Source organism: Trematomus bernacchii, unplaced genomic scaffold (assembly GCF_902827165.1).
Source record: "Trematomus bernacchii unplaced genomic scaffold, fTreBer1.1, whole genome shotgun sequence".
NCBI classification, from domain to species: Eukaryota; Metazoa; Chordata; class Actinopteri; order Perciformes; family Nototheniidae; genus Trematomus; species Trematomus bernacchii.
The window spans coordinates 1975657-2003012 of NW_022987625.1; the positions used below are offsets into that span (position 1 = coordinate 1975657).

The following is a 27356-nucleotide window of genomic DNA, read 5'->3' on the forward strand; positions in this document are numbered from 1 at the left end:
TAGGCTGATGGTTCCGCCCCGGCTCTCTTCCTGCTCAGCTCCTCTGTCTCTTCTCACGCCGCTCCGCCGCACAGAAACTCACAACTTCCAGAACCGGGAAACATCGACATTTTGGGTACGTACCCCCCTCAACCAATGCTCACGATCCGCGGTCACTGAGCGGCCGCCCCCGCCCTAGCTAAAGCTAACTGCCGCGAGGCTCCAGTGTGTGACGGGTGTAGGAAGAGATGCGGAGGAGGGAGGGAGGGGTGTTGGTCGCAGATATACGCAGATAGAGGGAGAAAGTTACTCTTTGTGGGTAATACCGTTTACTCACATTTCATTGTCACTAATAAAGTCAGACGTGACCCCCCAGCCTACATGGGGCTCAAATGTTAAACAACAATCTTAATGTTCTATGGTTCTCCTTTTTCCACTCTGTCGTTTCCTCTGTAGTTAGTTTAAGCTCTAAATGAAGGGAGGATGTCTGCTGGCAACACAGTAAGCATTATCTGATAATTCAGGACGAGGCTGCTGACGGCCTTTCTTTGGATGTGCTGCCGGGCTTCACAGTAATCTGTTACAGTGTGTGGGGGGGGGGGGGTCTCTGTAACAACTCCATCAGGTGAGCAGATGAGTGCGTGATGTATGTTGCAGCAATACACGGGCAGTTCTGGGGGGCGTGGGGAAATGGTGCCATCATCCGGTTTAGGTGCTAAATTAATAGTTCAATGGGAATATATATATGTATTCTATTTAACATGGTACACATATATTTCTGATTTATTGTAAAGTGTAAGAGATTTAAGATGCTTTTTCCTGCCTACAATTAATTGTTAAACCCTCGGGGGTTAATTTCTCCACTGTCAGATCCACACACAAAACAGACATTTGAGTCTCTTCTCTGAGGTCTCAGTACTCAGACTCCAGTTGTTGCTACTGTTGGTGTCCCATGACATTCCTCTTGTACTGTTTGACTTGTGTGTGTGATTTGACCTGGAACACAAGCCCATACCAGCCACCAGAGATGGTGCATTGTGACATCACTATAAGCAGGGAGCTGGCATTTCTTACTGGAATCGTGTTCTCGGTGTTCCTGGAGAATACATCCATCGCCATGGTCTGACATTGTTGCCTTTGTGTTTCTAATGTTTTCTGTGTTAGATGACATAGTAAATGGATACTTATTCAAATGGATTGAATCTCCCTGCTCTACATTTAGTTTTGATGTAGAGATTTAAGGAAATGTCTCTGTGACAAAGGTTTGAAATATCACATTTCTTTCCCTTTGCTTGTCGTTGGGCAGCGTTTCCGCCAGGGGGGCGTCTTGCCGTCATTTGACGCCCTTATTCAGCTCGGGGCGCCCTGAACGCGAGCCGAGGGCGTCCAAAAATATTAATAATTCGAGAGAAGATCGAGAGTTTTTATCGCTTGAAATAGAAAAGGAAAAAGGACAAGGACATCCATCTGTTGGAGGGGCAAAGGAGTCTGGTGGGATTATTTTCGGAGTATTGAGGATCGTTTCCCCGACATTGGCGGTGCCTGCTACAGGACAACACGGAACGTGCGCGATTTGGACGCGATGAGCTGTGCTAGTGGAGCACGCGCGTGAGCTGCGAGCACCAGACCCTCGCAGCGGCGAAACTGAGGCTCCGTGGTAAACTGTGGTAACATGAAGAGCCGTTTGGGAGCCGAAACAGCCGGCGCATTTCCATTGCAGTTTAGGAACTGGGGTAGTATCTATAGTAACGCCTACACTGCGTCATCTTCAATGAGAACCCCAGAAAAACAACACAGCCGTTAGCTGTTAGCCCTCAGAGCTCACAGCTCCTCATATCTGTTCAGAAACTAGACAAAAGTTAAACAAGTACAAACCACAGACTGCCTGTGTCATGGCGAGTACAGTCGCTGGTTTATTTATGTCTGTATAGGCTGTTGTGAGTGTGGACGGTCGGAGCATATATTGCGTTAGCTTAGCCAATCTCCATTTAGAAAACACGCATTTTAAAAGGTTTTTCGCCTGCCGTCTGTCTGCAGACTTGTCAAAGCATTAATTCATGGTTTTTACTAACCGGTATCAGTATGTTGTTACTTCGGCATCATTTTGAAACGTGTATTACAATTAAATCACGGTCAAATATGTTCATCTTGTTGTAGTTGTAGCCCCCTTGCCAGCGATTCTCTCTCTAGTTTAGCAAACTCAGCCCGACTCAGCCCTGTTTGTTGGCCCCGATAGAACCACGATTTTGTCGGGCCAGAAAAGAGGTGAAAAAGTACCCCCGGGCCGGAACTAGGCATAGTGGAAACGCAACCAAAAGCGGGCCCGGCACGACACGGCACGCTTAAACCGAGCTCCGCGCCATGGTGGAAATGCGCCATAAGAGAGCTGAGCCAAATGATCCGGCTCACTAACGTAAAAAGACAGTATAAGGGACAGCCCTCTCAGCCCTGGTCTGGCGGAAACACTGTCGTTGGGTATTCACGCTCGTCGGGAATGGATTGCTCTTGTGAGACTCTTTCTGCAGGCCGTTTAACCTCAGCCACAGGTGCTCAATTTAAGCATTCTAATCCGTCTGATTAATTATTTAAAGTGAATATGTTGCATCAGGGATCAAGTGCTGTCTGTCTGACTGCCTGAGAGCTGCAGGAGCTCTTCAGAGACACCTGATGGAGGATACAGTGGATGAAGGCCAAGGCAGGTCCCGGCTCAGGCTTAAGATTACAGATCCTACAGTTTGATATCATGGAGACCAAACAAGAACTTACCTTTTAGTCCTTGCTGATATGCTTTAATGTCATCTGTTAGAGACTTTCAGGTTCTCCTTCTCAGGGCATACTGCAGAGGGAAACAGATTTTACCTGTCCAAGTTCTGCATTGGTTCACACCAACATAAACACAACTGCAGTGACATAAACAGGACCCCAGCTTTGTGTATCAAGATGTATGATCATTACATTATTTATCTTATTTAAGATTTATTTACAACATTTTGTAAGAATTACTTACAAAATTAAAACCAAATCCAAAAGATTCCCTCTTCAGTTAGTTCATGACCAAATGTAGTTTGTTTTCTCAAACATGGACACTGAGTTTGTAGACAAGGCAGCAGGAGGAAATCTGAGCCCTGGTGTAGTCCTGCCACTTAATGTGACATTACCTTAACAACTGGCACTTATTCCAAATAAAACATGTTAAGTTTATTAACATGTACAGTATACATTTCTGACATACAAATTTGTGTTGGTCTCATCCTGTCCGAGGTATTTTTTGCATCTCTGTAAAACCCAGTAATTGAGCAGCACATGTGGTCACATGTTTGTACTGACGCTGTGTCAATATCAGGTTGTGCAGGACGACACACGCCCTGACTTCACATTTATCTGGCTGCTGCTTGCATTGAAGAACACAATAACACGAGACACCTGAGGCCTGTACTACGAAGCTGGATTTTTGTCAGCTTCTTGAGACGTATCTGGCCGTGCAACACTCACAGTGTCACATACTGTATGCAGAAGTATTATTTTAAGCAACACATTAAGTTGACGAAACACTCGAGTCAAATGTAATTAAAGTCAGATCCACTCGTGTCTTGGACGGGGCAGTGATATCATAAACCTGTTAATGTACGCATTCAAACACTTTTTCTTTTACCAGCTGTATTCACCTTGCAGGTGCAGCTATGTGGCTTTTATCCTGGATACAGTGTTTAAGTCATGGATGTTTAAAGTTTAACTTCTTCATATTTGTCTAATATTATAGTTCACTTTTCATTCAGGAAGTATGACGCTGCGCTGTCAGTACGCTTGTCCATGTTTGTGATTGGTCAAATGTTGCTAACCCCGCCCCCTTTCATGTGAACGCGCACTCAGCCGGACAGAGAAACCCTGGCTTGAGTTACCGAGTTGATAACCAGCGTCGTAGGACCGCTTAGCGAGAGCGCGTTTGTTTTGGGTTAGGTAAGCCGGGTAACTCAAACATATCCAGGGTCTGTTGAACTGGATTCGTAGTACAGGCCTCTGCTCTAACGTTTGCTTCAGGATCGCAGTTCCATATGAGTTTGTAGTAATATTCAAATACAAACCTAGTGACGGCCTAGTGACAGTTTCCTTTAATGCTTTTCAGTGTATTTTTTTTTTGGTACTGTCGATATCTATAATTTGTTTGTAATTTACTAGCAAACTACTAGTGATGGGAATTCCGGCTCTTTTTAGTGAGCCGGATCATTAGGCTCGGCTCACCAAGAAGAGCCGGCTCTTTCGGCTCCCAAACGGCTCTTCATTTTACCACATATACCTTTAATAATTCAATCAAATGTAGCCCTGTTTTGACTAATGATTTATATGTGTACACATATACCACTTACATTATTCAATACATCCTTTGTACTGAAGTATTCAAAAGTAAAAATGACATGTTTATTATAAATGATTTGCTGTGGCCAATTGTTTTCATTGCATTTACAGACCCGTTCGCGACCGACACATCACTACAAACTACTATACCAAGTGCTTCCAATCACAAAGCACAGGTGTGCAGCATATTTTCAGCTCAGCACAGCATGAAATGCATTATATAAAATTAGATAAATGACCAGATAAATGCACACAAAAAGCCTTTAATTCACCATGATATATACAACAGGACTATTAAGGGTCTGCAGACATATTGTCCAAAAGCTTCCCTCATTGGGCTAGATTTATCTGTGACTTATTATTTCCCCCACCTTGTGAGTGCATTCAAAGCTGCCTGCAGTCATGCAGCGATCCTGGGTGGGGGTGTGATGGCGTACAGCCTGGGTGGGGGTGTGATGGCGTACAGCCTGAGTGGGGGTGTGATGGTGTGCAGCCTGGGTGGTGGTGTGATGGCGTGCAGCCTGGGTGGGGGTGTGATGGCGTGCAGCCTGGGTGGGGGTGTGATGGTGTGCAGTCTGGGTGGGGGTGTGATGGTGTGCAGCCTGGGTGGGGGTGTGATGGCGTACAGCCTGGGTGGGGGTGTGATGGCGTACAGCCTGGGTGGGGGTGTGATGGCATACACCCTCGGTGGGGGTGTGATGGCGTACAGTCTGGGTGGGGGTGTGCAGCCTGGGTGGGGGTGTGATGGCGTACAGCCTGGGTGGGGGTGTGATGGCGTACAGCCTGGGTGGGGGTGTGATGGCGTACAGCCTGGGTGGGGGTGTGATGGCGTACAGTCTGGGTGGGGGTGTGATGGCATACAGCCTCGGTGGGGGTGGGATGGCGTACAGTCTGGGTGGGGGTGTGATGGCGTACAGCCTGGGTCGGGGTGGGATGGAGTACAGCCTGGGTGGGGGTGTGATGGCGTACAGTCTGGGTGGGGGTGGGATGGAGTACAGCCTGGGTGGGGGTGTGATGGCGTACAGTCTGGGTGGGGGTGTGATGGCATACAGCCTGGGTGGGGGTGGGATGGAGTGCAGCCTGGGTGGGGGTGCGATGGCGTGCAGCCTGGGTGGGGGTGCGATGGCGTGCAGCCTGGGTGGGGGTGCTATGGCGTGCAGCCTGGGTGGGGGTGCGATGGCGTGCAGCCTGGGTGGGGGTGCGATGGCGTACAGCCTGGGTGGGGGTGCGATGGTGTACAGCATCTTATCTTGGCTCAGATAAGATGCTGCAGACTGTTCCTCCGCAGCACTCTGAGCAGGTGCCACAGGCAGTCGGACAAAGAAATCACTCTGATTGGCTGTTCAGCTAGCGAATCAGTGCATGAGAAGCAAAACGGTTGCTTGAGAATGTCTTCCACAAGCAACACTCCAATGGCTGATAGCTCCAGTACCGCACGAAACATGTTTTCGATGGACGAGAGTGAAAATGGAACGCACACGCTATTTGTTGTTTGTTTAGATCACGCGGTCTGTTCTTCTTCTCTGGTTGTTGCCTCTTCTGAATGACAAATACACACTACCGCCGCCTGCTGGTAAGGAGAGCTGTACAGCAAAAGTCACAATACCAGAAATGAAGTCAATTCTAGTGAAGTTCCATGATTCACCTGCTGTTTCTGACGCATCGAGGCTTCAGACATTTGAGTGGGGAATTTTCTGGCCTATTTTATGTCGTAGGACCAAATGTTAAAATCTCTTCAGCCTTTAGTCTACTTAAACACAGACCTTACAGTATGTCATTTCTGGGTTATGGACTCATTCTTGCACCACTCTAATAGGTTTTGCAATGGATTCTTGCTAATCATTAAGGATGCACTCATTCTACACTATTGTTTAATATTGGTGTGCTCTCAGCTGGCTAGCTAAGCTTGATTGAAATATATCACTATGTGATGTATCCTATGTAAAAACATGCTAAATATTAAAAGCCGTTTTGATAAAGGAAGGCTAAATGTCTTCTTTATATCACAGATTGGAAACGGTTTTGAATGTAATCATGTGAAAATGTTGTGTCATGTAGCCTGGTTGTCATTGAACTGTACCACCATATACAGTTTGTAATTCAAATGTAACATAAACATATCAAGTTAGATTATATTCAGAAAAGGACATGTTTATCATACGGTGTTGGGGAAGCTACTTTAAAAACATCACACTGGAAGAAGTCAAACTACCCGTCAGTAGGAATCTGGTTTAGTTAACTAAAGGTTACTTTGTTGATCAAATTGATCAATTTGTTACCACAAGATAATCCATCTTCCTGAATGCCAGCTTCATAACAAAACACAGAGCTTAATTATGAATTATTATTGTTCCTTTCTCAGACTCTAGCATTTTATCAACACATAGACCTATTATAATTGATCATTCTGACCTCAGAAAACGATCAATTAAAGCTTTCATTCCATGGTGAGGTTAAAACTGAGTTTACTGAATACATATCTCCTTAGCCACTGGGTGTTTCTCAATGTCGAGTAAAGCTCCTCCAGAGCCACTATTTCAAGCATACTACGTCATCGAGTGCCGCCGAAGTACTGTTCCAATCTCCAGCATACTTGGAAATCTACCGAGCCCGGCGTACATCGTTTGGAGAAATATCGAGGCTGCACATGAGTAGACTCCGCGGTCTTAAAATCCCCACAATGCTTTGCGCACGGACCAATTTCCCCAAATCTGTGGCGGAAGATGTAAGGCGGGGCCTCTCATATGAAGCACACCTGCACACTTGCTAGCCTGTTCCACTCTTTGTTTTCCGAATGCCAGGAAGGATTCTTGCCTCGCTTCTGAAGCAAGATGCTCGGAAGACATGTGCTACCAAGCAAGCGTACTCGAGATTGAGAAACACCCACAGACTGAACCTGGAGTGTGTGCTGAGGAGCTTTACACATGCAGTATGTAGGTGTGAGAGCTGAATAACAGGTTTAACTGTGATGTGCATGAGCTTTGTTTCTGCCACTGCCCGGGCAAAGAATAACAGAAGATTATTCATTTAACTTGAGGTAGTGCTGTACAGTCTGCAGGCAGTATGCTGCTCTTTAATCCTCATGGTTTCAAAAGAAATGCCAAACCTGTTTTAGCTTTTCATCCAGCCCATCATTGTTTTATTCACATAACCTACATAATCCCAGATGGCTAAATATCAACCGGTTGGTATCAGAATGACGACATTATTTGGATTGCACAGAGGTCTCTTTAAATCATGCCAACTGTAATTCGACCCTATCTGACCACACCAGTATCCCCGTCATGCAGAGAAATGGGGCAAGAGTTTCCTGATCATTATTTCCAACGCAAAATGAAGAAGACATCTGCACATGCTCACAGAATCTAGACATGTGTGTTGTATTTCAAACCGTTGCAAATATGTCTTAGTTATGTTGTCATTTTGAAAATGATAAGACTTCATACGATAGCTGATAAAAGAAAGTCCTTAAGAGAATGATCTCTCTGAGTTATCTCCTGAATGGCCTGTTATCAGCTCAGAGTGTCGTACTTATAACCCGCATCCTTGGACTGATAAGGCCGATACAGAGCTGCTAGTGCAAACAGTAACACATCACGTGATCTGCTGAAATGCATGCCTCACTCAGGGACTACAGATATTCAGAATAATGGTTAGTTCATCAACAGAAAATAAATGTTTCCCTTTTCTTTTTTTTAAGCAAATGGTCATTTTAGATTAGATTCAACTTTATTGTCTTTGCACAGAGTAGGACACCGAAATTCAGTTAGCATCTAACTAGAAGTGAAAAATAACAATAAAGTGCAGAGTGATGTTAAGAATAAAATAAATATATACATCTGACAGTATTTACATTATGAACAGTATAAACTGCAGTGTAGCAAATGAATACACTATAAATCAGGTATAAATAAGACAGTATAATACAGACACGATACAAAATAAATTGGAAGATATTGTGGACCGAAACAACTCTCCAGATTTACATTCCAATATTTCTGAATCCTGATTGGTGCGCGTAAGTTTGTGACGTGACTTTTTCTCAAACCTCTTTATGAAATCATGTTAAAAAACAAATACAAACATTATGGAAACATTTTTGGTTGTGGGTTAAAAAAAACGGATGCAAATCGTATCAATATTCACGCTAATCACTCTCTTAACTTCCTTCTGAGCTGCTATCGGAACATCCTCTTACATTGGTAATGTCACTGAAGTTCATTTTGGATCCACCTCCTCATGCTGCACGTTGCTCACTTTGTAATCCTCTCTGTGTTTCTGTCCTGTCTGCAGGTGCTGAGGTGTGAGGGGCTCACTGTACAGACCAACAGACATCATGGTGAACATCCCAGAATACTTTGCAGGGAAGACGGTGCTGATCTCTGGAGCAACAGGCTTCATGGGCAAGGTACAGTAGCCAATCAGACAGGACCAAAGCCAACAACATGATCTGCTGAGTGAGATGAGAGGAAGCTGTGTGAAGACATGTACAGTTAACATCAGTTATTTTAATATCTTCTTGTTGATAACTGATACATGTTGCATATCATTCAAATGGCTGTCCTTTTACTGCCTAACTCAAACACACCAAACACAGCAGCCATTGTGTCAGGGTGTCCTTCAGGAACAAATGTATGCTGGGCAGTGTGTCCTGGAATATTTCAGTGTCACAAAGAAATTAGAGAAATTCCGGTTAAATATTCAGTGTGACCTTTTCTGAGGCACTGAGGGTACTAAGTTATTGTGGAAACGTTATTTTACACAATGTTAATGCAAATGAAATCTGGCTTAGAGGAAATGATTTTCACCAACATTATGAGAGATTGAAGTAGGTCAAACTACAACAGATGTTGGGTTACTTGTATCAACTGCTGCAAAGAACAATGTTCTTTTTCTTCATACTGTGTGAGCCATGTGCATGTTCATCTCTGCACACATTTCTGCACAGCCCTCAACTTTAAAATATAACCCACTGCAGTTTGTCATACATTGTCATATATTCATTGTACTGCAAGTTTCTTATTTTTACTCGATTTTGTATATTTAGATTTGGTGTAAATACTTGTGTTTGTTTATTTTTTAATATTTGCACCATCATACACTAAAGCAAATTCCATGTATGTGTAAACGTACCTGGCAATAAAGGTGATTCTGAAGGAGGAGCTAAGAGTTCCTGATGGAGTTCTCACTTCTTGGTTCAGGTTCTGCTGGAGAAGCTGCTGCGGTCCTGCCCTGAAGTCAAAAGTGTGTTTGTGTTGGTCCGGTCCAAAGCTGGTCAGAGCCCCCAGGCCCGCATCGCTGACATGATCAACTGCAAGGTGAGTGGTGAGAGGGGGGAGGGGGGGGCTTTGAAGTGGCATCTGCAACATTGTTCAGACGCCACTTCAAACATACCACTCCCCTCAGCAGATGTGTGGTTGCCTGTGGTGGAAGGAAATGATCTTCAGCATTTGATCTACAACCACACTGACCCTCAGTGTTGTGCTGCACGGTTACTTCCATTCAATCAGTGTTCCTGTGTGTATGAAGCATGTGCTTAAGATGAGAAATGCCCCGTGTTTTAAGGCCCTGACACACCAGGCCGAAATCGGCCGTTTTCGTTAGTCGAACGACGAAGCGTGCCCTGTCGCCTAAACTCAATTTGGTGTGTCCCGCACCGTCGGCCGTGACACGCCTTATTTGGCCTTTCATGGCCGACGCACGGCCGATTCAACATGTTGAATCGGCCGTGCGTCGGCCACAGGCAGTCGGCAGTCGGACAGGCAGTCGGACTAGCGAATCAGTGCATGAGAAGCGAAACGGTTGCTTGAGAATGTCTTCCACAAGCAACACTCCAATGGCTGATAGCTCCAGTACCGCACGAAACATGTTTTCCATGGACGAGAGTGAAAATGGAACGCACACGCTATTTGTTGTTTGTTTAGATCACTCAGTCTGTTCTTCTTCTCTGTCTTCCGGTTGTTGCCTCTTTTGAATGACGAATACACACTACCGCCGCCTGCTGGTGAGGAGAGTTATTGCCACTCACACATGCGCAGTTCGTACGTGCTCGGCTGAAGTCTTTTCTTTTTTTTATAAATGTTGTGCTCGGCTGAAGTCTTTGCGGTGTGTTCCAGTGCAACACATGGCCAAGACGCAGGAGGACATGGCGACGCAACAGTCGGCGTCGGCGAGTTCTCTGGAGACTGCTTGGTGTGTCAGGGCCTTAACAGTTTGGGTGTCCTGCTTAAACCTTTCCCCAAAATCTATTTCCATTCTAGCCTTACTGACAAATATCAAGCACAACAGAGGACATTTTAAATGAATGTTGAATTATATGTGAGGAAAAACCATGTGTAATGTATGTTGGTTTATTCACATTGGTTAGTGTGCTGTAGGTTTGCTAACATTGTCAGTTTCTAGAGAACAGGAGAAATATACGTAAAGAGTTGAGATCAGTTTAGTGATCAGTAGTGCATTCTGCCATCAGCTGTTCAACACTGAGACTACAAATAGTTGGCAAACAAATGGAACTTTGAAAACATTGCACTGCACTCTAAATAACTGCTAAATGCCACATTATTCAAATGCCAAATTATACTTTACAATTTATAGCTGTACAGTTATAAGAAGTGTTTTTGATTTCATAATTTTCCCATTCAGTTGTTTGAAAGACTGCAGGACGAGCAGCCAGGCTTCTCAGAGAAGATCACAGCCGTGAGCAGCGACCTGATCCGGCCCGGGCTGGACCTGAGCGAAGAGGACCAGAGCGTCCTGGCCGACCGCGTCAACATCGTGTTCCACTGCGCCGCCACCATCCGCTTCAACGAGCCGCTCAAGTAAGCCCTGTTCATGTTGCTCATTTTCCTTTACCTATCTTTCAATACATATCTTGGGATATGGAAATGTTTTGTCCTGGCTATTTCTCCCAGATGGTTAAGCAGGTCTTTATCAATGTGTTTCTTTCTCCACTTACACATTTGGTACAGTTGTTCATAGTTCATTATCTGTTGTGTTTTCGCAGTCAAATGAAGAACTGATTATGAGTGTTTGCTTGACTTAGCAGTGAGAAAACAACATGGTTTCAAGAGATCGTTCTCTCTTAAGTTAGAAGTACACCGAAATATTTGTCACCAAATTGGCACATGTTCTTTATTACTGTGAACCAAACACTCACAATGTTAACCTAAAACCTTTGAGACATGTAGGGTTGTGTTTGGAAAGCAACTCAATTACTTTTGAAGGAGTTTTTTGGCAGTCACGTTTGATGCCATCTGTGTATCTTATGTCAGTCTGGCAAAAAATAATTGTACTGAAAATTGTATTTAAAGAAATAATTCAACATTTGGGCAAATAAGTATGTTGGTGAAGGTGAAGGAGGTGTGTATTCGTGTGTGCATTCGTGTGTGCATTCGTGCGGCTGAAGCTCAGTCTGTAGGGACCGAAGGGTCGCTGGTTCGATTCCCTATCGGACCAAAAATAGTGTGGACTGACAGCCTCTTCGCTCTACCAACTCTTCATCTGTGCATGTATATCAATTGTAGGTTTGTGCATGTGTGTGTATTTCAGGCCCATGTGTGTCATTGTATACCAACACTAGAAAGAAAACCTGAATATCCCCTTAATAAAGATCCATTTGAAGCATGGAGTCAGGATGTGATTAGCCTAGCTTAGCTTGGAGACTTAAAGCATGGGGAAGCAGCTCCAGCTCTTTCCAGAGAGGAAAAATGTGCCCACCAACACATCTGAAGCTCACCAGTTTACATGTTGTATCTCGTTTGTTTAAACGGTACACACATTAAGAGAGCGTGGTTTAAGGTGGGGTTAGAGTCAATGCTGGAGCTATTGCGTAACAAACAACAGTCCCTTTGTGCAGCGTCTGCAGCTACAGCGCTCATTCACTCAGTGGTGGTCTGATCTCTGTAAAGGCATGACCAAAGCTGGCAATCTCACTGCGACAAGACTTTGGGACTCTCTGACTATTGTTCATGAAATGGATCCACAATGTGACTTTTACATTGCTGTTTTAATTGTTGTGTAACAAATTAGATGTAATGTGGTAGCTAGTACGCTAGAGAGCTTCTGGTAGATGTTTCACTTGTTGATGCTAAGCTAGGCTAACAACATCCTAGCTAGAGAAATGAGATTGGACAGACTCCAAAATGTTTGTCTTTAACCCCCCAGACGTACTGTTGGGTCAGTTAGATTAAACGTAACCGTCTCCCCCCCCCCCTCAGAGATGCGATGCAGCTGAATGTGCTGGCCACTCAGAAGATGCTGGCCCTGGCCCACAGGATGAAGCATCTGGAGGTCTTCCTTCATGTCTCCACAGCCTACGCCAACTGTGACCGAGAGCTCATTGAGGAGGTCGTGTACACCCCCCCCGTAGACTACCGCAGACTCATCGATTCTCTGGAGTAAGTTGGTCTGATCAGATGTGGTGATGCTTGTTTCTCCACACAGATGTGTTTGTGCTCTATTGTGTCATCAGTTCACAGTAGATTGGGTTTATGGGGCAAGTTTTTCAAAGGGACTCTACATTTCCTCTTTGGATGCATAAAAAGCCAGTAAGAATGTACTGTGAAGATTAGTGTCGGTGATACACTGATCATGCCAGCTTAGCAGGGCTGTAGAGTAAAGGCTGCTTTAGTAGCACTAATGTTGTTCAGGCTGCCAGTCATTAGTAAAGGGTTAGAAGCCTGCAGAGGGAGTGCAGAGGGAGTGCAGAGGGAGTGCAGAGGGAGTGCAGAGGGAGTGCGAGGTTTCTGAGGGATGTATGTATAGAAAGGTAGCCTGGATATATATGTGCAAACATGCTGAGTTTGACTGTGGAATGAATGAAACAAAATGGACCTTTAGCAGTGAGATGTATTCCCGTCTGATGCAGAGTGGTTTGAAGTAAGACCTCTTACTCATAGACTGGAATGTGATGCCTTTCTTTGCGTGGAGTGGAAAAGGTTTTCACATCCAAATTCATGCAGTTTAATGTTTTAATTAGTAATCCATCTTAACATTAATTCAGCTCATTAAACGACTTATTAACGATTTTGTGAAAATGAAGTCCATTAAAGACCTTTCATCTCGTGTTGATGAAGTTAAAGAGACATCTTGGCAAACTGGCACACACTGAATGTAAACACACACTGTTTGCTCTGTTACCTGTTCAATAACATGTCACTTTTAGACATTGTGATCCGAGGGTCAGTGGTTGAGTGATTACAGGAGAGGTGAGGACAAGTACAAAGTCACTTATACAGACAAAAGAGAGTTTTTGAAGTAAGACAAGGACAAATGACCAAATACCAAGTGTGGCCAAAATACACAACGAGTAATACATACTTAGGTGTGGGTAGTATGGTGTGTGTGTGTGTGGAGAATATGTATGCTCTTTCAGAAACGTCAATGATTTCTCCTGAACTATTCTTAAAAAACACAAATAAGAACTTTAAGAAAGAAAACGTTAACCTTTATGGACTCTACATCTTTCAGCGGCATCTGTCCGCCACTTTGCTCTAGATGAAGTATTTGAATAACTACTGAATGGATTGCTATGCAAGTTGGCAATGGCCTTAATAATCCCATGAATTATCACTGTGACATTTTTGGACCACATTTTGTACTAGTGTTCATGGTTCAACGATAATGGCTTCTACTGAGTTAGACATTTGAGGTTTTGAGTTTTGTATAGATTGCGCCTGAAATCCAGATAAATTGTTATCTCTTCCTCGCAGTGCCTTAAAGGTGGGGTATGTCATTTATTTCAGAAACACTTTTTGTTATATTCCATGGAATGCTTTTAACATCCCGATAGCAATGAATATATTAAATGCTTTGACAATAAATACATACAAAAATGTCATCTGTGGAAGCCGTGGCGCTGTAAAAAGCACGACCAATCATCTGAGCCGGCCCAGCTAAAATAACTGGATGGCCTACCTGCCTGTCAGCCTTCCATCTCGAAGTCTGAAGGAAGAGCCAGATTTGTTCCGGTTGTGTACTTTCAAATGATAGCGCACTCGAGCTGGTTTCTCCAAAATGACATACCCCACCTTTAAGCTTGGCAGTACAATCACCATATTATTTTTTCATTTATTTCCTGCGATTAAAGACACATTTGTATTGCTCCATATTAAAACTGTCTTTGGTTTAATAAATAACTTTATTTATTTTTCACTTTGTCCAGCTGGATGGATGATGAGCTGGTGTCTGCTCTGACTCCCAAACTCATCGGGGAGCGTCCCAACACCTACACCTTCACCAAAGCCTTGGCTGAATACATGGTGCAGCAGGAGGCCGGAGACCTGAACGTGGCCATCGTCAGACCCTCCATCGTGGGGGCCAGCTGGAAGGAGCCCTTCCCTGTGAGTCACCCAGCCTGCTGGTGTTGTGTTGCTGTGTCAGGATGTGATTCACCTGGAGTCGGGGAGAGAGTTACTGTTGAATGAAATGTTCCACTACACCACAGATTAACTTTAGGTTCTGATATCAAAATGTACTAAGGAAGGGAAAACCATAATACTTATGCCAACTTTAGGGCTCTTGCTATTTTCTGTGTTTTCAAAATCTCCTGAATATTGCAGTAGGATTGTGTTCATTTAAAGGTGTTAAGGTGGAGGCGTGTGGCGCAGTGGATAGAGCCTTGGTATGGGGATCAGATGGTCACAGGTTCAAACCCCACTGCAGTCAGCATGTCGTTGTGTCCCTGAGACACTTCACTCCAAATTGCTCCTGTGTGGATTTTCCACAGTATTGAGTATGTAAGTCGCTTTGGATAAAAGCGTCTAACATGTAATGTAATGTTAAGGTGTTGTATTAGCTTAGCTTTGTAAAAACAAGGTCATGTTGACAGGGCTCAGCGTCACGTGCGTTATAGGTAGTTTGAAACAATGATTTATCCACTTCACAATGGTGAAGAAAATACAATTACCTTAACAGAGGTAGCACAAAAGTGGCCCTGTTTTCTTGTGTGTATTGAACACACCATAATATTTTAATAGTCCATTTTTTATGTCCATTTCCAGCTGTTTCTCTCAGGATCTTTAAAAGGGACATTTCTGTTTTCAGAAGGATTCCCGCTCATGAAAGTGTTTAAATGTATATATGCATCCATCAAGATGAAGCCTTGCACTGATAGTAACCACAGGCTAAAGCATACAGAACTTGAATATTATAATTGTATTATCATACAAACCGTAAATAAATCAAGCAGTTCCTTGCATATAAGACAGTTTAGCCAGCAAATGCAGCAACATAGTTCAAATTACAATTGCAAGTCATTTGGTAACTAAAAAAACAAAAAATGTCTAGATGAATTCCTGTTGATTAAACAGCTGATGGTTTCAGTTCTAATGTGAAGCTCCTCTGCTCTGACTGCTCTCTCAGGGTTGGATTGATAACTTCAACGGACCTAGTGGAATCTTCATTGCCGTAAGTACTGACAGAAACCGTATCATTGTTTTTATCGATTTATAGAAAGATGAATTGTTTCAGTAAAGCATGGTAGCCCAGCTCCACTGCAAAGAAAGAAAGAATGATAAATAGACACATCATTCCTTGCATCAACTCACTGAAAGGACCCACATGGATGTGAAAACGTGCAGTTAGATGGGGGGGGGGGGGTCGCTGTTTTTTAAGTTGCCCTGTTGAACTTGTACTAGTGTACTGCCTGAGCTCCTGCAGCAGACTCAGCCTGAGCTCCTGCAGCAGACTCAGCCTGAGCTCCTGCAGCAGACTCAGCCTGAGCTCCTGCAGCAGACTCAGCCTGAGCTCCTGCAGCAGACTCAGCCTGAGCTCCTGCAGCAGACTCAGCCTGAGCTCCTGCAGCAGACTCAGCATGAGCTCCTGCAGCAGACTCAGCATGAGCTCCTGCAGCAGACTCAGCCTGAGCTCCTGCAGCAGACTCAGCCTGAGCTCCTGCAGCAGACTCAGCCTGAGCTCCTGCAGCAGACTCAGCCTGAGCTCCTGCAGCAGACTCAGCATGAGCTCCTGCAGCAGACTCAGCATGCCTGCTGGTATTCTTGACATGACCCTCCTTCCGATGCCTGAGGAAGTACAGTTGTTACTGATTTGAAATGGAACATCAATCACATTATCAGAGAGTTACATATGTTAGTGTGTATAACTTTGAAGCAGTCTGTCAGGTTATGGGTTTGTCAGATGTTAGGTTTGTCCTCCTGAGAATCACAACTATATATAAGTATTAGGCCAGAGGTTGTTTATGACACAAAGTTGCACCAGGAAAGATGATGTACAAATGCAGCTGCCTTATCTACGTAGGATTAAATCCTAAAATATCTACTGCAGCCTGAACCTGTCTTAATGACTGATTAACGTGCTTCAGATGTTCCATTAGCCGCTTTCACACCAAGTACTTTGCCGTACTCAGTGCCGGCACTCAGTGCCCCAGCACTTATTACCCCAGGGCACTTAGTACAGATCGCGTTCACACCGGAATAAATTCCCTGAGGGAAGATTACGCAAATGAGCCGCTGACGTCACTTCGTCTTCTTCTGCTTTGGGTTTACTGGCAGGCCGCAAACCACTTCACGGTGTATACTGCCACCCGAAGTCCCCGGCCGGAAGTCCCTGGAGTTGGGGACTGGCTTCAGTAGAAGCTGCTGGGACTCCCAGCAGCTTCTACTGAAGCCTTCAGAGTAAATCGCCAGAACGCCGACACCTCCTCATCTCCACCGCTCCCATGTTTTTTATTGTGTTGCCATAAGTTAGTCTCTCTGCGTTTGTGCGCTGGGCTAATGCTAATGCTAATAATGCTAATGCCAGCAAATACAATGGCGGCTTCACAAAACTTTTCAGAGTTTTACGGGGCATGGTTTGCAATTCGCCCAGCCAATCGAAATAGGTACTTTTTTCTCCCCAGGATAGTACCACCTCTCTAGCAGGCACTAGAAACGGGGGTAAAAGTTCTCTGAACTAAGTACTCTTTATGGTGTGAACGCAAAATTACAGGCACTAACGGAACTAAACGGGAAAAGTACGGATAAAAGTACGGATAAAAGTACTCCGGTGTGAACGCGCCTATTGACAGACACACCTGTTTTAAAAATGACAGAGTTCTCTGTGGGTGTGTCTCTTTTAGTGGGCCTGTTTAATGCTGCTGTTTGCTGGCACACTCTGAGCAGAGTCCTCCTGGAGAAATGTGCCATGTCAGGAGGTACAGGAAATGGTGAGGGTGTGGTGTGTAAACATAAACTGTGGAGCTAGCGGGCTAACAAAAGCAGTTCACAAAGTCATCAGAGGTTGAAAGTAACCAAGCTGAGCGTAGTCCAAAGAGAGTATACTGACTGACTCTCATGTGTGAGGTCATCTGAAACGGCTCCAAATGAGTGCTAATGTTTCTGCTAGATGTGAAACAAGCAGTAGTGTAGAGTAACTAAGTACATTTACTCAAGTACTGTGCTTAGGTACGATTTTCAGATTTACTTTACCTGAGTATTTCAATGTTTTGCTACTTTGTACTTCTACCCCACTACAATTCAGAGGTAAATGGTGTACTTTTCCTCCACTACATGTATTTAATACCTTTAGTTACTTCACAGATCTGGATGAATGATGTGAAATATAATCAAGTGTTAAATCAGACTGTAGTTCCACCTGGAGTAAATTCACAAGCTACCCTGCAGTATACAAAGTCATTCAAACTAGCTGCACCTTTACCAGCTTTGAGAACACTTTCATGATCAATCATTATAAAACATATCATATATATTATTCTGAAATGGACCAATCTGCACAATGACTACTTTTACTGTCGCTACTTTAACTATATTTAGATGATAATACTTTTGTATTTTTACTTGAGTAACATTTTGAATGCAGGAATTTTACTGTAACAGAGTATTCCTACACTCTGGTACTTCTACTTTTACTTGAGTACAAGATCTGAGTACTTTTCCCACCTCTGACTGCCCTTACTGCAGCCGTTCTTTTATCTGCCGCTCACATTATGTCACAGAGCAGTCATAAAATAAATAATATCTAAGCCAGGGGTACTCAAACTTTTTTATTAAAGGTCCACTTGTGAACTTTATACAAGGTCACTGGTCCGGATCAATGCCAGTAAAGTCACCCCCCCCCCCGGAGCGGAGCAACAAAACTGAAATTAAGAAAATGTTTCTTATGGCACTCTATGCATGGGGGTTTCTCGACGTGTCGTTGCAGTAAATTAAAGGGTGTTTCATGTTGTCGTTGCTGTGGACCTTCTTAATCTACCTTCTTTGGGGGCCCCCTTCTGGTCCAAGCACTTGCCTGCCTTGCCTGTCGGCAAACGGCGGCCCTGTAATATACACACACACATTCAATACATACATACAGTATGATGGCTTGAACTAGTGGGAGAAATGGCACTGTTTGTCTGTAGCCAATGCCTTGAACCTCGGCAAAAAAGGCATTAGAAGCATTAGAAAGTCAAGGTAAACTTGCGGTTAACTTGCGGTCTGCAATGCGTGTCACGCTCGCGCACACAAGTAAATATATATGCACGTTCATTCTCACAATGCGTCAGACACAAGACGCGCGTACACAATGATGAACATTAATTTATCAGAATCAGAATTTTATTTTTATTTTTTTTATTTTGGGACACAGGGTTCGGTCCGGATTGATTTGCAGTTCAGTCCGGAGTTTGAGAAGCCCTGATCTAAGCCAACTAAATCCAAAGTGAGAGGGTAATCCTACTCCCTCTCACACTGGTTGGCCGTTGGAGAGCCCTGTGATCATGATGCTAGATTTCTGTTTCATGACTAGTTTACAGTTTCTTTGTGTGGCCCCCTGCAGGCTGGTAAGGGGATCCTGCGTACGATGAGAGCGTCCAATGATGCGGTGGCGGACCTGGTGCCGGTGGACGTGGTCATCAACGCCACGCTGGCTGCTGCCTGGTACTCTGGATCTCAGACACTCAAAAGGTTGGAGAGACACTTGTCTCACACATCTTCTGGATAAGTTGGAATTAAATGTTAATGTGCAGTCAAATTAAACTATTCCCTGAACTATTACCTCCATAGGTCTAAAAACATCATGGTGTACAACTGCACCACCGGAGGGATCAACCCGTTCCGCTGGGGGGAAGTTGGTATGATTCCTCTTTCTCTCTGCTAAACACAGCCTCTGTAAAGGCCTTACTGTTAATGACATACTCTGGTTGTAATATGATCCACTGTCTGGCACACCCAGACTAAGAGCTTGGGTTCAGTCGTACCCTATGGATCCTGCTTTATAGCCGGGTCATTATGTGGATCCTACCCACAGAAGAAACACATAGTAGGTGATTATTCACAATTCTTGCCATTTAGTCATTCTACATTCATAGATTTGATAATCACACCTGAACTGAGTTTATTTATCTTTTAGTTTTAGGGTTTACTATAAAGTGCAGCCATAACTTCTCTTGTTCAGCCGTGTACACAGTGATGTTGTGTTTACCTCATTTAGGATACGCATTAATGGATGCATCCTTCGGAGTGGCTACAGGAAGAGTTGAAGTCTGAGAGATGATGTTGGGTTCAGGATGAGAACACATGTTGTCTGGAAAGTGCATAACTACTGCCTACACAGTCTTATTGATTCAAAGTTGAACTCTTTGACTGTGTTCCTTCAGCCTCCAGATGTGCACATGGGTTTTTATATACAATGTTAACTTCAGTGGTTGGAAGAAATGGAATAAACTATAGTTGACCACAAGGTACATTTGAGTAGCTGTTCAGGAGGTTACTATCAAATCCCACAGCAGGTCTGCCTAAGCACCATGGGTACAGTAGCTGACTAAAGTACATTGCAATGACCCTGGACTCCGTCTGCTGAACAGGTGTTATCAGTCGGTGGAATTGTTTTGCCAATAATGAATACCTTTGTGAACCTCAAGTACTATATGTGCGCAGCATCAGAGGAGTATTAGATGAATTGAATAGTTGGTTAAATCTGGTGGTTTTATATTGGATTGCTGTTTATTTAGTTGATGTCCTGTGAACTACACAATGATGGTCATGATATGCTAGCATTTGGGTTATCTGTAGAAGCTTATCAGATGTGAGGTATATAATGATTGGGGAAGCAGTGCTGAAGCTTCCAGTCAGGCATATAAACATGTGTGTAACTGCTGATTTGATGATGTGTTGAACAACCTTGTGTTTCTTAGAGTACCATGTAATATCCACATTCAAGAGGAACCCCCTTGAGCAGGCCTTCCGTCGGCCCAATGTTAATCTAACATCCAATCACCTGATCAATCAGTACTGGATCGCCGTGAGCCACAAGGCTCCGGCCTTCCTCTATGATCTGTACCTCAGGCTGATTGGACGAGAGCCCAGGTAACCTCATCATCGCCGACTTGGACGTGTCTCGCCTCTGCTGTTTAATGCCAAACGCCCCTCACACGCCCACACACCTCTGCTGCTTTAGTCTGTCACTTTCCTGTAGTGTAGTAGCCTAACTGCGATGCTAATGTGTTACATGATGCTTGTGTGCAGTTGTGTTGGCAGTTGAAGAGTGTATAACCCAGCTGCTCTCACACCAGAGTCACTGCTGGGTTCTGCACTCTTTACAGCTTGCTATTTACAATGTTGATATCCTCAGTTGGGTTCCCAAACTGTCAGCACTGAGGGCATCTTAGTCTATCATCATGGACTATGTTGGACTTCAGAATGAACATGCTTTTGGGAACCCAACCCAAGTTACCATTTTCAAAATAATGTTAAGATCCAGATATTTAAATGTCTGGAGCCATTCATATATCATTCTGTTACAATGACAGCAGGGGTCAAGCCCTCACTAAGGGCTGCATTGTGCCTTTATCAGAAGAGGAGGAAACAAGCCTTACCTTCATCTCGTCCTCTCTGTCCTCCTTGTCCTGTCATATGTCTCTCTCTACAGAGTACTGTATAAACATGAACTTCAAGACCAATCCCTTAGAGCAGGCCTTCAGAAGGCCCAATGTCAATCTGCGCTCCAACCCCTTTACTAATCAGTGCTGGACGGCGCTCAGCCACACGCTGCCCGCCCTGCTCTATGACTGCTGTCTCAGGCTGACAGGCCGCAAGCCCCGGTAAGGTTGCAACGGCACCCCCACCCTGCACATTCCCACCTGCCAGTCAGCACCCCCCCCCTCCCCCTTACTGTTTGTGTTTTCTTTACTGACTGGTTCTGTGGGATGGAGGGAACAGGGAAGGGTCCAAGCAGCAGGGACAAACTTTGGCTATGTCTTTAATCGACCCCATGGCATCAGCTGCACTTGTATGTGAAGACAGGTTGTCATGACAACAAGATGTGGCTTCTATCAGAGCATGTTTTCAGCTTTGCTCTGTTGTTGGGAATGCTTTTTCGTAAACAAGCCATGCTGTGAACATGACATCCATTATTACCATCCCCCACTTCTTACCCAATCATGGAAATCCTGAGGCATCATGGGACTTGACTAAATTGTATCCAGTCGGGGACAAATCATGTCCCGCTGAACACAACCCCTATGCATGTTAACCGATCGATGTCCACATTGATGTTCTTTCTTCACTACAAGCCACAGGTATTTCAGACAGTAGATGCAAGCCAAGCAGTCACTGCACTTAGCGTGTTAATCAGCTCTCACTTAGCGTGTGGCTGTCTGAAACTCATTTGGCTTAGTAGCTAACTCACATTACTAGGCTGTGATGTGATTGGGAATGTCAGCAGCTGTTCTGTCAGTATTGTCTCTGCCTCTGTGTGCTGATCAGCTGTGCATGTTCATCCTCTGAATGAGGACAGGAGGAATCTGAGTCTCAATCCGCCTGCGTTACTGTAAAGGTTTATTCAGAATGACGGGCCTATTGGATAAGGGCCTTTTCATTCATGATACATTTAAATAGTTGCAACCATGCAATTTACATTCTGGTAAAATGTAGACTTGGAGAACTTTTACGTTTCAATTCATTACAAAAACTGCGCAGTTTGAGACCCAGAGACCCTCCTTTAATCCTAACCCTAATGGGCACTGCGGTTTTATATTTCCACCCTGATTACCAGAAAGCTGCTTACTAGTTTTGAATAATCATCACTAACATCTCAACTAACATAAACTGAAAGATGTTAACTGGATTCAGAGGAGGGCTCTGTCTGTCCCTCGGTACCAAATCCCATTTAAATCCATATTGAATCCATCTGACCTGAAATATGTTTATTGGTCCATTTAACGGTGTCCTGTGTCCTCCTGCCCTGCAGAGTGAATCCAGTTAGTGATCAGCGGTCTCACTCACACTTGTAGTGCTGTCACAATGTGTGTACCCCCTCTTGACCACGTTGAAAATGTGTAAAGAGAATAATTATGTACTTTGAACATTTCTAAACCATACCTGCAAAACAAACTTTTGCACTACATATATATGTATTATTTGTTTTTTAGCTAAGTTGAAATCATTTAAGGTGAAGAGGGGCACAAACACATAGCACGGTACAGCTCATATTACCACCTGCATATATTACAATTGGAACGTTACTAGATCTTTGTCATTTGTTCACGCCTTGTGAAAAATCTGTGCACATCTCAGGGTGTCAAATAATCCATTTCAGACTGAAATCAAACTTGTTTTGTAAAAAAGAACTTTGCCACAAAGTGACTTTTGTATTACTCTACCTGGTGTTAATCTTTGTCGTTTTTTTGCTAACCTTCTGCCTCTGCTCTCTCCTCCAACACCATGGCACCCGTCCGGCTCTTCATTCCTGATCCCTCCACTCCTCCCATGTTCCCTGATCCCTCCACTCCTCCCATGTTCCCTGATCCCTCCACCTCTCTTTTATTTCCTTCACCTCTCCTTGCTGCTTCTCTCTGCACTGCCCTTCTTCTATGGTTTGCTCATCACCTTCTCTCTGGCTCTGCACTCCAACCACCTTTATCCCTTCATATCTTATTGTTTTCACCTTCCTCCATATTATTGCTTCTTTCCTTTTTGTCTGTCTTGCTTTCACCGCTGGTTTATCATAGGATGATGAAGACAATCACGCGCCTCCACAAAGCCATGATGGTCCTGGAGTATTTCACCAGTCACTCCTGGGTGTGGAGCAACGAGAACGTCACCATGCTGATTGGCCAAATGAGCCAAGAGGATAAGAAGGTGGGAGGACACAGATGATGGGCTTGTGTTTATCTCTCGCCCATGTACGCTCTGCCACACAGGGCTACAACACTGAGGAGATTCACCACTCGGTGTGTTCCAGTCTGACAGTAGGCTGGCTGCAATAGAGAGCCATTCATCCAGTGCTGACGTCAGTGTGGGGAACAGAGAGGCTTTCAGAGGGCTGTCTGCAGGAATCTGTGTGTGTGGAGGGGATGTTGGTGTGCTGTCATTTTCACACATTAGAGTTATTGTTCCTGCACGAAGAGACACTCACAGTAATTATCTTGACGGAAGCATATCTGATGAAAAAATACTACAAAATAGTTTATTTCATTAGTAATTCCACAATAGTGTTGAAAGTGTCGAAAAACAATTTGACAGGCCGTTTGAGGAGTCACAACCTGCACTGTTCTCTGATCCAAACCACGGTCCTCTCCTCTGAGCTAATGGTCCCGTGTGACTGCGTGGGGGAGACCACTGGGGGTTAAATTAGACAAATGCCAGCTGGAGTTCAGTGCTGCAGCCTTCAACACTGCAATATGTAACTCTTCCCTTTCCCTCTTTGTTGATATGTTACTTTAAATGTCGGTATAGGTTCAGTAGAATAGGACCAGTAGTGTCTCCAAATGTTTTCTGAACCATTGTTATATGTGGGAAGGTAGGATGGTCATGCTATCAGGCTAAGCTTAGATTGTAAACATGATACATTGTGCTAATCAGCATGATGAAGTGGTCACTGTGAGACTGTTGGAGTGCTCACATTAGCACTAATCCTAAATCAATGCTATGCCTAATTGTAGCTCCACAGAGCCGTGTCATCTCAGTACATCTGTGTTTTATATTTAAAGAGGCCCTAATTAGCTTTTGGGTCCCTTTCCTGTAGTGTGTGCTATAGGTGTGTGTGTACATGTAAAGGCTCTGCAAAGGCTCAAATCCCTGAGTTTCTCTCGTTTTAGTTTTCTACACTGTCAAAAACGTCAAATATTTCAAGTACCAGCCAAAATAAACAATCAAGAATATGTGGTAATTAATTCCATCTACGGATGATGTGTTTATTGTTGTAGACTGCATCTTTTGTCAGTCACTGCAAAGTTTTGATTTTAACTGAATGTTTCTTGCGTTTTGATTTTTGTAGGTTTTCAATTTTGATGTGCGTCAGCTGCACTGGGCCGAATACATGGAGAGCTACTGTATGGGCACCAAGAAATATGTCCTCAATGAAGAGCTGTCGGGCCTGCCTGCTGCACGCAAACACCTCAACAAGTAAGATAGACACGAGACAAACTGGAGCGCTCATCGAGGCCACAGTACACTCCATGCGTCTCTGCACATTGTTTAGATTCTCATCTGCTTTGCATCTTTCCATTAACAACTGATGTCTCTTCAGTAAGAAATTACTTTTCTGTCAAATAGTTGTTCAGATGATCATTTGGAGTGCAGAGTGACAGTTCTCCTCTCAGCCTTCACAAAGCTCTTGTGAATAGTTCAGCATGCAGACTTTCAATGGATTAAAAGACGGCATCATTTGCAAATCACACAACTAAATATCTGTGTAGATGGTGCTGAACTGTGATATGAGTGACTTTAGACACTTCCTATCTTTACCATAGCAAACCTCAAATAGGACTCCTCCTTTTTGAAGTCCATGAATCGTCTCTATTGTGTTTTCTCCCCAGGCTGAGGAACATCCGCTACACCTTCAACACCGTCCTGGTTGTGCTCTTCTGGCGCGTCTTCATCGCCCGATCCCAGATGGCCAGGAACATCTGGTACTTTGTGGTGAGCCTCTGCTTCAAGTTCCTCTCCTACTTCAGAGCTTCCTCCAGCATGAGATAAGGATCCAGGCGACGGGTGGTGGGTGGTGGGTGGGGGGACGAATCAATGAAGAAACACTGGCTGTGGATGATGACCGGTTCCTGAGCTCAAGGCCCTCGCTGTCTGTCTTTGGCCCCGCGTTGCCTGGAGGATCAGATGGACCCGTCCAGGAAACAGACAGAACCACTGGAGGCCACAGCCATCTCTAGCATTTCATAACACAGAGGGCATGGATCTCACTTGTACAACGCTCAGATGAACAACTTTTGGATGAGTTAGAGAAGCAGGAGCACAAACCCTGTTCCTGTTGGTTTCCGTTAGCCCCGCCCCCCCTCCCCGGTGCCGGCCGTACTGCTGCAGTCTTTGAGCTCCAACGCATCCAAACTCACTCCACCTGGTCTGCCTGCTCGCCTGACTGCCTGAAACTAAGCTATGCATTGGATGAAGCTTCGCTGCAGAACCCCTCCGTCTGTTTTCAGTCCTTCCAGTCTTCCTCTTCCTCTTCTCCCTCTCCTTTTCCTTCCTATGTAACCTTTGATTGCAAGATAAGCAGTCAAACTGCAGTGTAAGTTATATTTCTCTGTCACCTGAAAACATCTCAATTTATTTTCTCCCTTGGCATTTGTGTTTGTTTTTTGTCATTTCTTTTTCCTAGTTAGGCCTATTCAAATGTCTACAAGCAGGATTTTTTTTTAAGAAGAATAGGTAGCTGTCAGCTTCTGGGGGGTTGGAAGGGGGGTTTGAGGCAGCTAAAGGAAGAATCTGTACTGACTCAGCGAAGGCTTGTTCAGGGAGAGGTATCGCTGAAACTGCTCCCCCTCAGAAGCCCGATTCTGACACCAAAGCCATTTCACCCAGTGGAGTGTTGGCAGCTCTGTGAAGAGAATGTTTCCATTGCAGGGGCTTTAGGGGGGGGGCTGTGCAGCACTCAGTTATCTTTAATCTTCCTGCTTGTCAAAAACACTGACAACAACCCCCCCCCCTGTATATCTCTGGCTAGCTCCATAATCGGTACAATATGGATTGCATATGGCGGCTTTACCCTGTGCCTACACACTGATTGTACTTTAAGGAAGCTTCTTCTTCTACAGGTTTCCTTTATGTCATTCATCTTAAAGCTCTTTTTGCCAAAGTACCTCTACCAGCTCAGAGGATGGGAGGGTGTAGTCGAGAGAAGACATACTTTCATTGAAGGCTTCTTTCATTTAGTTCTGGTAGTCATTTTGATCATGGATACACAGTGGGGGGGATGACTGTTATGCATTGCTTTGTGTTCCACTACCTTTCAGGTAGCTCCAACAGTAGCTCACAATCTATGTTCAATTTCTCCTGTGTTTAAGTCCTTTGTATGGGTCATCATTTGTCATGTTACTAGTTCATTTTCTATATTAGTTCTGTAACTGTATAAGTATGCAGGATTTGCTTATGCTATTTATAACCTGCTGTTAAACTCCGGGACCGTTCTGTTGCCTTCTTCATCCTGTCTTGTTGCATACGAAATTAGTTTTGTTTTTGTTCAGATGAGAATGATTGTCTTGTTTCATCAAGTTTCTCTGGGTTTTCTATGAATGAATCATCATTGCCATATTGAGTCTCTGACCCACCTGAGGTTTACACTGTCTCCGGGGTCTGGAGCAGGCAGAGGGGTCTGAACAGCAGGGGGGGGACCGTGCCCTCCTCTCTGGCAGTTTGCATGTGTCTCAAAATGTCTTCGCCATAGTAGCTCCAAACGCCTACATGTGGTATCTCTCACCTTCACAGCATGAGCCATTTGACAAAGGATCATGTGACCTGGTGGAAGGATGCACCCTTTTGGAAAGATGTGTGAATCGTGCCTGAACTTTTTAAAATATTCTAACAATGTGATATTAGATCTGTTTTCTAATTATTTGATGTACAGCTCTATTTAGGTAGACTTCAAATTACAGATGTATTTTTATGCTGATGACATGCGTGGATATTTTACTGACAAGAAGCTTATGGATCCAACTTTAGCTGATGTAAATATGTAAACATGAGTGCAGTATGTGTAGAGCTGAATTGAAATGTTAACGGTTGCTTGTAACTTTGCTGTATGTTCATGTACTCTCATTGTCTCTGAATGTAACAGAATAACAGCCTGACCTGTTTGCA

General features: G+C 44.2%; 1 protein-coding gene across 1 annotated transcript; it reads left to right on the plus strand.

Annotated features, from left to right (window-relative positions):
* far1 (fatty acyl CoA reductase 1) lies at positions 1–27356 on the plus strand. The gene is made up of 13 exons (XM_034132928.1): positions 1–115; positions 8626–8740; positions 9534–9650; positions 10975–11150; positions 12549–12728; positions 14495–14672; positions 15694–15738; positions 19105–19232; positions 19332–19399; positions 20462–20633; positions 23276–23405; positions 24544–24671; positions 25085–27356. Exons 2-13 carry the CDS (start codon positions 8669–8671, stop codon positions 25242–25244), a joined length of 1554 nt encoding a protein of 517 aa, XP_033988819.1. The 5' UTR covers positions 1–115; positions 8626–8668; the 3' UTR covers positions 25245–27356.